The following is a 14,946-nucleotide window of genomic DNA, read 5'->3' on the forward strand; positions in this document are numbered from 1 at the left end:
ACAGCTGCTGTTTGTGAAATGCTTGCTGTGTAGCATACGTGGTACTAAGTCCCTTACATGCCTATTTCATTTAACCCTCACAAGTCTCCTTTGTACATGCTGTTCCCTGTACCTGAAAACACTGTTCCCTCTAATTCTTCTCATTACTGACTTATCCATCAGATCTTAGTTCAAATATCACCTCTTCAGAGAGGCCTTCCCTGAGCCCCGACCCTACCCAGAATAACACCCACCACCTTCCATCACTCTCTGGTCTCTGGGTTTTTTCCTTCATTGAATTTATTATTACCTGAAATCGTGGTCTATATTTGTTTGTTGTCTGTTTTTCCCCTGAAGAAGCCTTGTAAAGGCAAGGACTTTTGCCTGTTTTTTCATGGTTTTATGTCCTGTGCCAAGTATGATACTTGGCATATAGTAGGCATGCGAGTGTGAATCAATATATAGAATCTGTGAGTTGGACACAGTGTTTATTCCCTTTTTACTAGTGAGGAAACTAAGGCACAGATAGGTTGAGTGCGTGCCCAGGCTGCCCAGCGAGGCAGTGGTAGGGCTGGGATGCACACTCAGAGCCTGCGACCTTCGTCAGTGGACCTTCCCTCTGAGGTCAGTTACAGGAGAATGAATTCCTCCTGCCTCAGGCTCATTATGAGGGTTATATCAGATAACGTGTGGGAAAGCAAAATGAAGACTGTCAGGCACCGTAGGATAGAAGTAATTATTAAGTGTCTTTTGCTCCACACCACAGTATTAGTCTAGTGCTTTCATAGGTACTGACTCCAGAATCCTCACAGTAAGTCTCTTGGGTAGAGTGGCGTTATCTCCATTTCGGTGGCTCAGATGAGTCGTGTGTCCAGAGTCCCAGAACTAGTATGTGGCAAAGCCAGGACTTGACCCCAGGTTATCAGAGAAGAGCTTCTCTGCTGCTCAGCCACTGCCTTCTCCGGGCGTCCATGGCCGCCTTCCTTCCCACCTGGACGGCCCTGCAGGAGCCTCTCCCATCCCAGAAGCACAGGCCCACTGCCCCAGCTCACCACCTCCAGCACCAAGGCCTTTTCCAGGGCCCGGGGTGGTGCTTGTGCCCCGCTTTATCAGTGCCCAATTCAGTCTCCTCTGCAGCTGCATTCTGATAAGGCTGTTGTTTCACAGGACTCTTATCCAGCACATGGAGTAGATTCTAAAGTCAGCATGTGAGGGGAAACTCTAATATTGTCACCCTTACACCTGAAAATTCCAGAATGCCTCTGGGGGGCAGTTAACATGGTTTCGTGTTTCTGTCTCTGCTGGCTTTTAAGATTTTCCTGGTCCTTAGTGTACTGCCACTTTCACCATGGTATATCTAAGTAAGGATTTTTTTTTTTTTAATCTTGCTTGGGACTTGTGCTAATTGAACCTGAGGATTCTTTTTTTTAATCCTGTAAAATTCATTTTTTCAGCGATGACCTCTTTCTCTGGTCGTACCTTCTGGAACACCAGTGAGCTGCGTATTGAACCTTGTCATCCCACCTCCCATCAGTCTCTTGGATACCTCCATCTCTCTGCTGCTTTCTAGTGTAGCCCTTCAGATCCTTCTTGGAGTTCAGTAATTTGCTCCGAAGCTGCATCTAATCTGCTGTTTAACCTATTCACTGCGTTTTTACTTTCAGTGACCTCTTTTTCATTTCAGGATATTCTCTTTAGTTCTTTTTCAAGTTATTCTGTTTTATAAGCATCTTTTAAAAAAAAAAAGAGAGAGATTTCTGGTCCTTCGTTTCTGTTTAAACACCATGATCGACGTCTGTTCTGATGGTTGTTTCAGTGTCTCGGTTCTTGGGGCCACAAATTGTCCTCTCAGCTGTGTCTGCTGACTCTTGCTCCCTGTGTGTGTTGTAATTTTTCTGTTATGAGCTAGATTTTTTTGTTCTTCTGTGACTGGCCTAGGTCCATTTATTTATGTTGGTTTCACAGCTTTAGGAGTCTTACACTACAGAGGACATCACACCCAGGTGCAGAGCACGCCTGACATTTTGATTTCTCGTGAGAGAATTTTTTCTCTCTACAGAGCATCAGGCAGAGTTAAGCTTTCTTACTGATCAGTGGGTGGAGTTTTTCTCTCTTTTCATGAAGAGTGTTTTTCAAGGGTCCTGGCTTTATGTAAACTCAGCACTATCCCTCACATGGGCTTCAAACCCATGACCTTAGACATTAAAGCAAAGTTCCAGGCCCCATCCGTGCTCCCCTCCCCCCAGCCCCTGCAGCTCAGCTTACACTATTCTTTCTGTTTTCTCTTCTTTCTGGATTCACCTTTTTTTGTGAGCCTAGCAATGGTTTGAACTTCTTTTGGTTATTGGTGACATTTAATCAAGCATTTCAGGTATTTAGAATTGATGACTTAAGTATTAGCTTGGTCTACCATGTTGCAGAACCAGAATTCTATGTATATAACCCTGTACAGGATTTCTTGTGCAGGCTGACATTTGAGACCACTGAGCTCAAAGAAATAAGAAACAAAAGACTATAGAAGTCTTGGCACTCAAGTCATTCTGCCTTATCCTAACTGAGAATAGGGGAACGGGTGTAGAATTTTGTCACTTTGTTCCTCTTTAGTTATTGGGCTTACTCCATTCTATATAAATATTAAACCCCTCTAATTTTAAAGGTATTAATAGATTTATTTGTTTATGTGAAAGTTAAAGGAGATAGTCCCTATGAAAGCACAGGAATTGGCTCAGTAAATAATTGGCAGATTTGAATGTACCTCTTGCTTGATCTGAATCACATCCACTGTCCCTTTGAAAAGCTTAGTAGAGAAGATCTTGTGCCAGCTACTTCCTGTCTCTCCGGTTAGCACATCCTGCTGTGGCCCTACGAGTGAGCCATCACTGGCAGAGCCTTGGGAAATGGTTTCAAGATGAGAATTGCAGTACTGGAATTGTTAAATGCTTAGAGATCCTCTCTCCCTTCTCCCGCCTCCCCCCACTTCAAATACCACAGTCTGTCAAGGGCATTGCCGCTCCCTTTGTGTCCTGACCCCACGGGAAAGCTGACGGCTCACTGTACATTCTTTCAGTGGAGAACATGAACCTAGTGCTGTGCAATCTTAAGGCAGTGGACGTCTTCATCCGTTATGAAATCTGTTAGTGAAGATAGTTGTCTGATGCCTGTCCTGAATATAAGTACCGCTTCAGTGATTTAGAAAAATGTAGCTTCAGTTCTAGACTGTGGTTATCCACATTGCCAGCAGGACTTGCATCCTGCTCAGAGAGTTTTACAGGGTGAGTAGAGGGTGAGTAGAAAAAGCTCCAGTCAGTCCTGCTTGAGGTGGCGTCACTTCTGGATTCTTGAAAACTCGGACGCTCGACAGTGATTCTAGTACCACTTTTTCCTTGCCTTTTTTGATCTTTCATGTTAGACCCATGTTTATCCATAGTTATTAAAATTTCCTCCCACTTTTCATTTTCAAGGTACCAGTGTCATGTTATAATTCAGCTGTGTATTCTCGGGACTGGCTTATGATTATGTGTTAAGAATTTTACTAAACCCTTGATTTTTGTTTCTCTAGCAAATGAAATTAACCTTTGAACTTTTTTATGTGTTTTTTTGTTGGTGGTGATGTGTGTGTGAGTGCATGCGTGCGTGTGCGTGTGTGTGTGTGTTTCGGCTTGCGGGAAGTTAGTTCCCTGACCAGGGATTGAACCCAGGCCCAGGCAGTGGAAGCACCGAGTCCTAACCACTGGACCACCAGGAAATTCCCTTTATGTGTTTAAGTGCCAATGTCTGTAGCCTATTTTTCAAGCTCACTGATTGATTTTGTAGGTGTTTGAAATTTACTGTTACTTGGTAATAATCAGATTCCATTTTTTAGGTGGAGGATGAGCTCAGTTCGCCAGTGGTGGTGTTCAGATTTTTCCAGGAGTTACCAGGCTCAGGTAGGTGATTTTAAAAAGGGGGTTATTTTTCTATCTGTGTTTAAGGGCTTTGAATTTTAAACCACTTCAAGTTAACTAAGTAATCCAAAATATTTTGATTGCTAGAATCTTATCATCATTTCAAAAAAGAATTTAATAATGTTCACAAGAACTCCAGACCTATTTGCCTTAGCATTTTCCTGACAGTTTCCTATGATTAAACCAGTGTTTTCCAAACACCAGTCCCTGGACTAGTGCTGGGATGAATGAGAGAGAGTCCCTTGAAAACGGAGTTGGGGGCCCTCCTTCCTGAGTATTTTGACTCAGTAAGCTGGATCTAGGAATCTCTATCTTTAAAGAATGTCCCAAGTGCCCCCTCACCTGACCTCTCACTTCCATACATTCCACACGCTCCATTCCAGTCCGCTCTCCACATCCTGCCACCTCCCTGCCCAGAAGCCTGTGTACCTTCCGTTCCAGATGGAAGGCCTGCGGGTCCTAGCCCTTGCCTTCCCCTCCGACTTCCTCTTCCTGCTCACTGTTCTTCAGTCAGACTGGTCTTCTCTGAGTCTCTAGAACACTCCACCGTCTCCTAGAGCAGGACCTCTGCACTGCTGTCCCCCTCGCTCTTCTGGCTCCTTCTCACCATTCAGGTCCCTGCAGCGTCCACCTCCTCATGGAGGCCCTCCCTGCCTGTCCTGTCCAAGGTGACTCCCTCACATTGTATCAGAGCTCCCGCCTTCTTTCAAGGCCCTAACAACAATGTATGGTGATTTCATTTCATTTCCTTATGCTATTTCTTCAATAGAAGGTAAGCACCACCCGGACAAAAACCTTGTCTGCCTCATACCATAACCCCGTGCCCAGCACAGTGCCTGGAACAAGCAGGCACCTCAACCGTTTAACAAAAGGAGCCAGTTGTGTTCTGAGGCCTGGCGTGCTGCTGGGTCTCTGATTTCCCTGCACGGTGCTCAGTGCTGGTAGACTGGTTGGTAACATAATTTTATGCTTTGATTTTCCCTCAAAATTCCTTGAAAGAAAAACTTTTGAAATGAAATTAAGAATTCTATTTGTGAGAATATATTCAAATGTTGTATTTTTCACGAGAAAAAAATGTGAAAGCTTTAAACCCTCTGTAACATATATATTTTTAAAAATTTGTAATTGTGGTTAAAAAAACCCATAAATTTTCCACCTTAACCATTTTAAAGTATACAGTTTAATAGTGTTAAATATATTCACATCGTTAGACAACAGCTCTCCAGAATTTTTTCGTCTTGCAAAACTGAAACTTCATACCCATTAAACACTAACTTCCATTCCCCCCTCCCCCCAGCCCCTGGCACCCACCATTCTACTCTCTGTCTCTCTGAATTAGACAACTTTACCTCATGTAAGTGGAATCATATAGTGTTTGTCTTTTTGTGACTGGCTTATTTCATTTAGCATAACACCTTCAGGGTACATTATGTTGAGCATGTGACAGACTTTCCTTCTTACGGCTGTATGTACTCCGTCGTATGTATGTGCCATTTTGTTCATTCATGGTGAGATATACATTTGATTTCCGGTTGAGACATTTCTCTCAGGTTAACGCTGGAAGCTAAGTGAAACAGGGTTGGAGGGGTGTTTTGTAGTTAGCTGTGTTTCTGGGAGGCGAATCCCCTCTCTGTGTTATGTGTCAGATCCAGGACTTAATGCCATCCCAGCGCCCAACATGGCCCCGTCAGCCGTCAGCCAGGAGAGGCACTCCTGCGATGCACTGAACCGCTGGGTAAGAACGGCTGTCACGTGCCCTTTCTTCTGCGTCCTGGATGGTTGGGATAACACATGGTCCTGCCTGGGAAATCAGAAACCCACAGGGGGAGCCTCTTGTGAAGGCGTGGGGCTTCGTCCTGGGCTTCTTAAGCAGACCACAGCCCCACGTGCTGCATGACTTCCAGCAGGTCCTGTCAACACTGTTCCCACTGGTTCCTCATGGGACTGTTTCCCTGCTGCTGTGTAAGGCTGAACAACAACACGCAAAACGTGCCCTGTGGTGCAGCCACTTTGGAGCTCTAGTGATACCAGAAGCACGTGAGCCAGACCCTTGCACGCCTCTGGCAGTCTGGCGACATGGATCAAGAGCATTACGCTTTGGCTGCTTTTTGACACTGAAATCATACCTCCTGGATTTGAGTATAAAGAATATTCTAAACAATGTAAAGATGTTCACCAGAGCAGTACCAATCCTAGCAAAACATTGGACAAGCCCCCAGTGGTTAGGACTCCACGCTTCCACTGCAGGGGGCGAGGGTTAGATCCATGGTCGGGGAACTAAGGTCCTGCAAGCTGCACGGCTCGGCCTAAAAAGACACAAAACAAAAAACACTGGACATGCCCAACCTAGGGGTTTTGATGAATAAATTATGGTACATCCACACAGTGACATTCAGAACAGCCAATATAAACCACATAGCTGCATGTTTACGGCAGAGGGGAAATGGTCATTGTAAATTATGTGAAAAAATGCAGATTACTACACAGCATGTAGAATGTCATGTTTTATGACAACAGAAGACACACACATACATACACACACATACACACCCAGAAGATCCGGGGGTGGGGGATGGTTATACCACATGTCAACAGTGTGTGTCTCTCAGTGGTGTACTGTGGGTAAATTTTCTTTTTTTTACTTTACCTGTATTGCCTAGATCTCTCTATAGTGAACTTATACTTTTGAGCAAGAAAAAAGATAAAATTTACGGTTTTTAAAAACAAGGTGGTGGGCTTCCCTGGTGGCGCAGTGGTTGAGAATCTGCCTGCCAATGCAGGGGACATGGGTTTGAGCCCTGGCCTGGGAAGATCCCACATGCCGCGGAGCAACTAGGCCCGTGAGCCACAACTACTGAGCCTGCGCGTCTAGAGCCTGTGCTCCGCAACAAGAGAGGCCACGATAGAGACCCGCGCACTGCGATGAAGAGTGGCCCCCACTTGCCGCAACTAGAGAAAGCCCTCACACAGAAACGAAGACCCAACACAGCCAAAAATAAATTAAAAAAAAAAAAAAAAAAAAGGTACCATAAGTATTCAAAGAAAATCAAAGGTGAAAGGAAACTAGCCTCCATTAGCCTCTTGGGTCTGGACTGAGCGGACGAGGGCAGGTCCAGAGACACTGGATTCCCTCCTTGCGGGAGTGTGTTCATTCTGCCCCTTTCCCTGCAGCTGGGAGAACAGCTGAAGCAGCTGGTGCCCGCGAGTGGCCTCACGGTCATGGATCTGGAGGTGGAGGGCACGTGCGTGCGGTTCAGCCCCCTGACTACTGCGGCAGGTAACCAGTCTCCGTGGGTTGCCCTCGCTGCTCTGGGAGCACCAGTGCGTGTCTGTCAAAGTCCAGGCTGAGATATTCTCTTCTCTCCCTGGAGAGGCTTTTCCTTTTCCTTTGGGCTGAGTTTAGGTAGATTAACCTACCGGGGTAACGTCTCAGAAAGAGAGACCTCTGAAGTCAGTTGAATTCCTGTGTTTTGATGTCCTGTGACCCTCTGTTCAGTGGTTCTCAGCCCAGACTGACTTTAGAATCCCTGTGGAGCTCTGAAAACTCCCAGCGCCTCGGCCCCACCTGCAGAGATTCTGGTTGACTGACTGGGTTTACTTGGAGTGGAGCCTGGGCACAATAGGCCAGTGAAGGTCGAGAACCACTGTTGTAGACATTTTAGAGAACTATAGAGCTGAAAGCACGTGGACTTCTATGACAAAGTCCTGGGGATTCTTGTCCCCCCCTCGGCCATTTCATACCTGTAGGACCTGGAGCAAGTTTCTTATCTCCAGACCTGTTCCCCACCACCTCATAGTGGTGACGTGAAGATTAAACTGTGAGATCATGAATGTGAAATGGCTCGGGTAGTGGTTGGCGTATTTTATATTAGGCACTTAAAAATAAGCTGAAAAGAGATACCTTAAAAATCCGATTGTGTTTTTTTCTGAGACGGTTTAAACATTTTCAGAAAATGTTTGATGGTTTTTCATGAGGTGTTTTCAACATATTTGGAAAGATATTTTCTCAAAAACATCCAAGTGGTGAAGTGCAGGCAACTGTCCTGCACAGAAAAGCCATCGTGAAGATAGCCAGTGGCCTCCAGACCTTCCAGGAGTCTCTGCTCCTGCTATGCAGGGGGCCTAGCCCCAGAGGCTTAGCCTCTGAAACTGGAAAAGCTAGCTGTGGCTACCCCAGGCCACCTACGTTGAGGCTTAGATCACATAAGCATTGGAATCAGCAGAAGTGAAGGCGCAGTGATGTTGCCAAGACTCTTGCATCCCTGAACCCTGAGACCTCTCAGGCTCTGACCTTCGGGAGTACTTGGTACTGTCGCCATCATCACCCTGCCCTTCTGCCCCCCACCCTTGCCCCCTGAAACCCCTCTCTTTCTCTCCATGTGAACGTAGAGCGAGAACTCTGTGGTCGCCTCCTTGTTTCTCACCTGTGCTATGATGTTTATAACCTGACTTAAGCAGAGTCTTCCTGTGAGAAGAATCTGATTTCTATGGTAGGGTTTCATTGTGTATTAAATCAGAGAGGCTAATTCTTCAGTGTAAGGAAAAAATGTGTCTACACCTGGGGCAGCCAGCTATACGAATTTTTAACACCTGATTCTTCCATATCTGGGTTTAGTGGCTTTTTTTTTTTTTTTAACTCCTCAGCTCAGCTAATGTGCTATACCTAGAGCTGCTGACTTTCTGACAGTAGAAGTGGGAGCACTGCTCCCTCATTTTTAGCCATTCCTTAAGCGTTTCCCTAACATTCTGTGCACGTGCTCAGTTTTAGGAACTCGGGGAGAGGATGTGGATCAGCTCGTAGCCTGCATCCAGAGCAAGCTGCCAGTCCTGACCTGTACACTGCAGCTGCGAGAGGAGTTCAAGCAGGAGGTGACGGGAACAGCAGGTCTCTTATACGTTGATGACCCAAACTGGCCTGGAATAGGGGTTGTCAGGTACGGTGTAAAGACCGTGGGTGGGTCATTTTGTGAACCAGCTTAGAAATCTAAGATGACTGCGTGGAGTGACAGTGTTCATGTCTGATGAAAGTTCATCTAGATGTGCTGGGCATTTACAAGAGCACAGCGGGCAGGCGGCCCAGCACGCACTGAGTGAAATAGGAGTTGCTGTGTTCTTTCTGTGCCAGCTTGAAAGTTACTAGAACTACGTTGGGTGCACCACTGACGTGTGTACAGAGAACTACAACTCACTAAGGAGAAGCCAGTTCCCAGTTCCTCTGGTTCAGTGTGTGTCCCTCCTGTGGCCCCTTCGTCCCCTCTCTGGATCAGGGAAGCCTCCTGTTCCTCTTACAAGTGATGGGACTTCCCAGCCTTGCCCCTCCTTCTACATTTCATGCCCCTGGAGACTTGGGCTTCCCTTGGGACTTTCTGGAAAGGTTTGATCTTGAGACCCTCTGAGTGGCTCCTTTGCCCGTTGTCTCATTCTTCACCTTTGGTAACTTCCAGTAGCTTCTATTCCACCTGTTATCCTGTGTCTGAAGAGACACTTGATCTTGTAGATTCCTGAAGTACTGTTATGTGATATTGTTTATAGGTATGAACACGCTAATGATGATAAGAGCAGTTTGAAATCGGATCCAGAAGGGGAAAAAATCCATGCTGGACTCCTGAAAAAGTTAAATGAACTGGAATCTGACCTTACATTTAAAATGGGTAATTACTCCTTCTAAAGTCAACTGAACTTTGAAAGCTGTTTTTTAACTGGTGTGAAGGGAAATGGCCTCTCTTAGCTATTTAGATCTTCCCGGGGTGAGAGAGCCCTTCGCCCCTTCTGCAGCCTCTCTGGGTCCCATCTCCTCATTAGATCCACGTCCTCACCCCCTCGGGGAGGCTCCTCTGTGCCTGGTCGCGCTGCTGTACAGGGAGTGGCCCGTGTCTGAGGACTTGGGAACCAAGTCGGTCTGTTGTTTCTGCCCGCAGGCCCTGAGTATAAAAGCATGAAGAGCTGTATTTACATTGGCATGTCAAGTGACGACTTAGATGTTTCTGAACTAGTGGAGACCATTGCAGTCACAGCCCGAGAAATCGAGGAGAACTCCAGGGTCTGTAAGACTAATCAGTGTCTCATTCCTTTTCTGGGTTTTCCCTGGGCAACTAGCTGGAGTCACAAAGGAAGAAGCTACCCTTGGCAGTGTCTGTTCATTCATTCTTTCCCCAAGTTTTTAAAGGCTTCCTGTGAGCCAGGCATTGTGCAGGCATCAGGGATGCCGGTGATGTGATGCGGTCACTGCCCTCAGTGAACTCACAAGCCAGAGCGGGGAAGAGACGCATGTGAGCAACTGAGGTAGTAAATGCTGTGGACAGGAGTTAGGGGAGGCTGTGCATTCAGGAAGGTGTGTCCACCTCTGCCCGACAAGGCCAGGGAAGAGTTCCTGATCGGAGCTGGTCCTGAGGCTGGATGGGATGGTGCTTCTGATAACAGAACTTTCCGCCAGTAATAGACCTGCTTCTCTTGGCCAGTTGGCATGGAGGACCAAGCTTGTCAGACTTACAGGACGCTCTCCACACCAGATATGCGAGTCACTAGAAATTACTCAAAAGGAGAGAAAAGGGACCAAAGCAAGACTGGTCTGAGAGGAGGAGAAACCTGTGTCATGTGATTCACTTTTGGTAGTAGGGGTGCGGAAGAGAAGGGAGTTTGAAATGAAGCCTAGGAGCCAACTTTATTCATTCTTGGGTGGACTTGTTGAAGTTTCTTCCAAACCCGCCTATATTACTTCTGCCTCTGTCTCCATGAATGTTGAGAGTCATGTCTGTTTTCTATTGATATGACATTCAGATCACAGGGACAGTTATTGCTGTTCCCTGGCAAATGAGGCTGGTCACCAAGGTACGTCTGCCTAGGCCTCCTTTAACATTTTGACCTATTCTATTTGACATTCTGTTTTATTTTTACACTGACATTTTAAAGTGCCATTTACTTATATACTTTTGAAAAATGTCCCCAGCGCTGTGTTAATAGTCTAGGCCTTCAGCAAGAAGCTTAGACAAATAATGCCTTTCTTGGTCTTAACACAGCTTCTGGAAAACATGACAGAAGTGGTTCGGAAAGGAATTCAGGAAGCTCAGGTTCAACTGCAGAAGGCAAACGAGGAGCGACTTCTGGAAGAGGTGAGGCTCCAGGGTGGGCTCCCCAGCTGGCCCCAGGGTGGGCTCCCCAGCTGGCCTCAGGCTGGGCGCCAGCCTCCACAAGATGGCCTTGAGCAACAGTTCTGTTTTGCAGGGGGTGTTACGGCAGATTCCCGTGGTAGGATCCGTGCTGAATTGGTTTTCTCCAGTACAGGCTTCACAAAAGGGAAGAACTTTTAACCTAACGGCAGGTAGGACTCTCTTTCATCTGGAGAGTTTTGCCAGATGATGCCCTGGGATCCCACACTCGTGCTGAGGGGCCTTGTCCGTGTCCCAGGCTTTACACCAAGCCCTGGGCCGGGACTCTTGTGAGAGGAGGCGAGATTTGTCTGCCCCTGGGACTCTGTCATCTTCCCTCTCCTGCCCCGACAGCTGTAATAGTACGAAAGCAGATGCCTGTTGCCCACAGCAGACTCCTCTTGACGTCAACAAGAACGCATTCACTCAGCTGTTCAGTCCTCCAGACAGTGTGTCTTGGACGTTTTGGTTCAGTGTTAACATTCTGTGCAGTCCTCATTAGTGTTTTGCCCCAGCAGAGAGCTGCTTTTTGCCAGGGGCAAGTGAAAGATTATAGTCTGTAGCGCTGAGCCTTTTTATTTCAAACCAGGCAACCAGCAAGTATTACCAGTTGCTGGGATTTGGGGAAGATGATATTGAGCTGCAGGCTCCTCCTTTCCTGTTCTACCAGTGGAATAATTCCCTGAACCTAGGGCCCCTTCCCCAGGAAATGATGACTACATTGTCATATGACAGCAAGGGATAATCTGACACTGAACCCGCCAAGCCTTTAGCAAAGAGGCATCCATTCCTTGTTGCTAAAGGACATTTCCCATTGGGGCCTGGCTCCCCAGGCACACTTGGGCCACACTGCTGTCTGGTTGTTTTCACACATACACAGGACACGTGGGGAGACGAGGCTGAAACACCCCAGCAGGGCCGGGACTCACTCGTGGGCACAGCTGCGAGATGGCTTTGTCGCTTCCCGGCACGTGTCAGGAGACCCGGGGCCTCCCCCAGGGCGCCTGCGCCAGGACCTCCCCCCCACACCTCCCCACCCCCCTCTTTTCTGCAGGCTCCCTGGAGTCCACGGAACACACATACGTGTACAAAGTACAAGGCTCGGGAGTAACACCGCCTCAGACCCCCTCAGGCACTCGCACTAAACAGAGACTTCCAGGTACGTCACGTCTCCATGTCTGAGTTCATTAACACTGAAGAAAACTGGTTGTATTTCCCCTGGTAAGACAGACCTTTGCATCATGTAACGCCTTACCCGTTTGGTATTACCTGCATTCCTCTGTTTTCTTGATTCTTCAACCCAGAGTCCTATTTCTCGTCATTTAAGGACAGCTGTCACTGTCCCTTTAGCCGTTTCAAAGCCTTGGGGAAACACCTGGGTAGCACTCTCCAGGGGAAGTCAGGGTCTGGACAGCTGTCACGCTTAACCTGGTGTTCACTCCCCTGAGCTTTTCCCGACTGAGGTTCCCTCAAAGTCCTCGGCACTGGGGGCGTGTTAGTGTCATATCAGCTCTCATTTCTCACCTCATCACTTAAATGCTTCAGAGCCAGTGATCCCAGGGGTTTCTGCCAAAGCAGTTATGATTAAATAAAGCAATCACTTAGAGCACAGATAGCTTCCGTTGCAGGGGTGTCTTCCGAGCGTTCAGTGCCGTTCATTGATCTTCCTTCTAGGCCAGAAGCCTTTTAAAAGGTCCCTAAGAGGTTCAGATGCTGTGAGCGAGACCAGCTCAGTCAGTCACATCGAGGACTTAGAGAAGATCGAGCACCTGTCGGGTGGGCAAGATGCCTCGGAAGCTAACAGCCCTGAGCAGCACCCAGAGGTGCCCACCCCTCCAGAAGCCGAGCAGATGGGGGCCCTCCAGGACAGGGCCCAGCGCCTGGAAGATGACTGCCCACAGGTAGAGGAGCCAGAGAGCTTAAGATAAAATTCAGTGTTTGCTTGGAGACTGTACTGAATATTGTTTCAGGGAAGATGAAGTTATTCTGAAAATGTGAACTGTGCCACATGCTAGTATGAAAGAAATTACTGTTATTTGTGCTTAACTGGGATTTTTGCACAAAAATGTGCCTGAAAGCCAGGCTTCTGGGAGGGCAATTGACTTGTCTAATTTTGTGGGTATGTATTGGTAGAACAACCAACAACTACTGTTTCTGTCTGCCCAACTGTAGTAATACCTTTTTCCCCCCAGTTACCATAAACACTTTTTATTCACAGAGAAAACTTAGAATTTCAAGTGCCTGCCACTTGAAACACTTGCTCTTATCTTTCTAAACACACGTGTAAGAAGTTACTAGGTTGCACATAATAACCCTTTGGTAAGACAGCTTTCTTTAGAACTCTCTGGGTTCTCTGTTGTCCTGCTGCAGAGGAGACAGACAGTGTTCTTTGCCATCTGTTTTGCTTGGTGTTTAGTTTGATCAGGTTGCAGTACACAACTGGATTGCGTTTGGCTTGAAGGAGAGTGGGTTTCAATGGGATTGTAAATAAGAGTGTCAGAAGCCCTCTCCTGCCACCCCCAATTGCTGCTTCCCCAGAGACGTCAGGAAGGACCGTGTCTGCTCAAGCTGTGGCAGGGTCGTCAAGCAAGTTAGACTGGACAGTGCTTCTGTCTGACTTAGCTCTGCCACAAATCCATTTCTCCCTTTATATACTATTTGTAAACAAATTAAAGGACTCATCTATTAAAAGTAACTGTAAAGACTCTTCTTGACCATATTATATATATATATATGTATATTTTTAAATACTGATAAAGCTTTTAAATTGGCACACAAGTACAGACTGTACTTATTTCTATGTTTAATATCTGAAAACTCAATAGATGCTACTCTTAAAAGCCTCGTATTAAATATGCTGTACAGCACCTCGTTACGTTGAAATTCTAAACTAAGCACACCTTTGACCTGTTCTCATGGGAGCTTCTGGAGCTTCTGTTCTACTTGCAGCTCACCCTTTTGGGCCCAACTCAAACAAGAACCAGAAATGTAACCTCTCTCAGGCTGATCATGCCAGACTAGACTACTGCTGAAATAATTGGAAGTAACCCTTGATTATGGCCTGTTTCTACTTTTCCAAAAGTACTGCATCACTTCGTTTATCATAGGTAACGGCCCCTGTGCCTTTTAGTCCAGTGAAGTCGAGCTACGGGAGACCTTAAGATGGTGGGGATTCACACTGGGTTTGTGGACTGTAGTACTGAAAGCCTTAGTTATACCACATTAAGCCTATAATTACACTCTGATCTGATGTGATTTCTGACATTTGGCACTTGTCAAAATGCAATTTTCCTTTTTTTTTTTTTTTTTGGGGTGCAGATGATTAAACAAAGTCTTCCCTGTTTATTTGGTGCAATGAAGTATAGCAGATAAAACGGGGGAAGGGGAAATTATCACCTTTAACAAGATTAATTTTTAAATGTTTTTATATATATTTGAAATTGTTAAATTGGTTTTGCTGAAACAGAATTTCACCCTTGAGATACTATTTGAATGTTGGTTTCAATAAAGGTTCTTGAAATTGTTACCACTGAGTTCACTTCATAAATCTTAGCATTAATTGGGCATGGTACCTTCCTTTTGGATAACAATTTCAGAAAAATAAAGGTTTCTAAAAATATAACATCAGTTTTGGATTTGATGCTTCTAAAATATTTTGAGGTCAAAAAAAAATCTCTCTGTGAGATGTATAAATTCTCACCGAACTTTACTGCATTTTAAATATTGTTCTTTTAAACAAAATAGATGACAGTTTTTCCCTTATTCACTAATTTAACAGAATTAGACTTACCCAAGTATCTGAAATAGCTGCTTATAGCACAGTGAGAAAGCTGGTTTCTCCTCTGCCTCTCATTACTAACCAAAAAGTAAACCTAAAC

At 46.0% G+C, this 14,946-nt stretch overlaps 1 protein-coding gene across 2 annotated transcripts in view; it reads left to right on the forward strand.

Moving 5' to 3' along the window:
- The window catches only part of PDXDC1 (pyridoxal dependent decarboxylase domain containing 1), a 53,590-nt gene that overhangs the window by 37,809 nt on the left and 835 nt on the right, over window positions 1-14,946 (forward strand). Inside the window, exons 14-23 of one of the 2 annotated variants that reach the window (XM_082644217.1) lie at window positions 3,842-3,905; window positions 5,570-5,658; window positions 7,095-7,200; window positions 8,686-8,857; window positions 9,456-9,574; window positions 9,842-9,963; window positions 10,940-11,032; window positions 11,145-11,241; window positions 12,123-12,227; window positions 12,743-12,969. In XM_082644217.1, the coding sequence (XP_082500343.1) occupies window positions 3,842-3,905; window positions 5,570-5,658; window positions 7,095-7,200; window positions 8,686-8,857; window positions 9,456-9,574; window positions 9,842-9,963; window positions 10,940-11,032; window positions 11,145-11,241; window positions 12,123-12,227; window positions 12,743-12,969 (1,194 nt within the window). Of the gene's footprint in view, window positions 1-3,841; window positions 3,906-5,569; window positions 5,659-7,094; window positions 7,201-8,685; window positions 8,858-9,455; window positions 9,575-9,841; window positions 9,964-10,939; window positions 11,033-11,144; window positions 11,242-12,122; window positions 12,228-12,742; window positions 14,595-14,946 lie in introns of those variants that run through there. The other variant, XM_082644218.1, reaches the window with a different exon arrangement.

The sequence above is a fragment of the Mesoplodon mirus genome (assembly GCF_964341445.2).
Source record: "Mesoplodon mirus genome assembly, chromosome: 15".
Lineage (NCBI taxonomy): Eukaryota > Metazoa > Chordata > Mammalia > Artiodactyla > Ziphiidae > Mesoplodon > Mesoplodon mirus.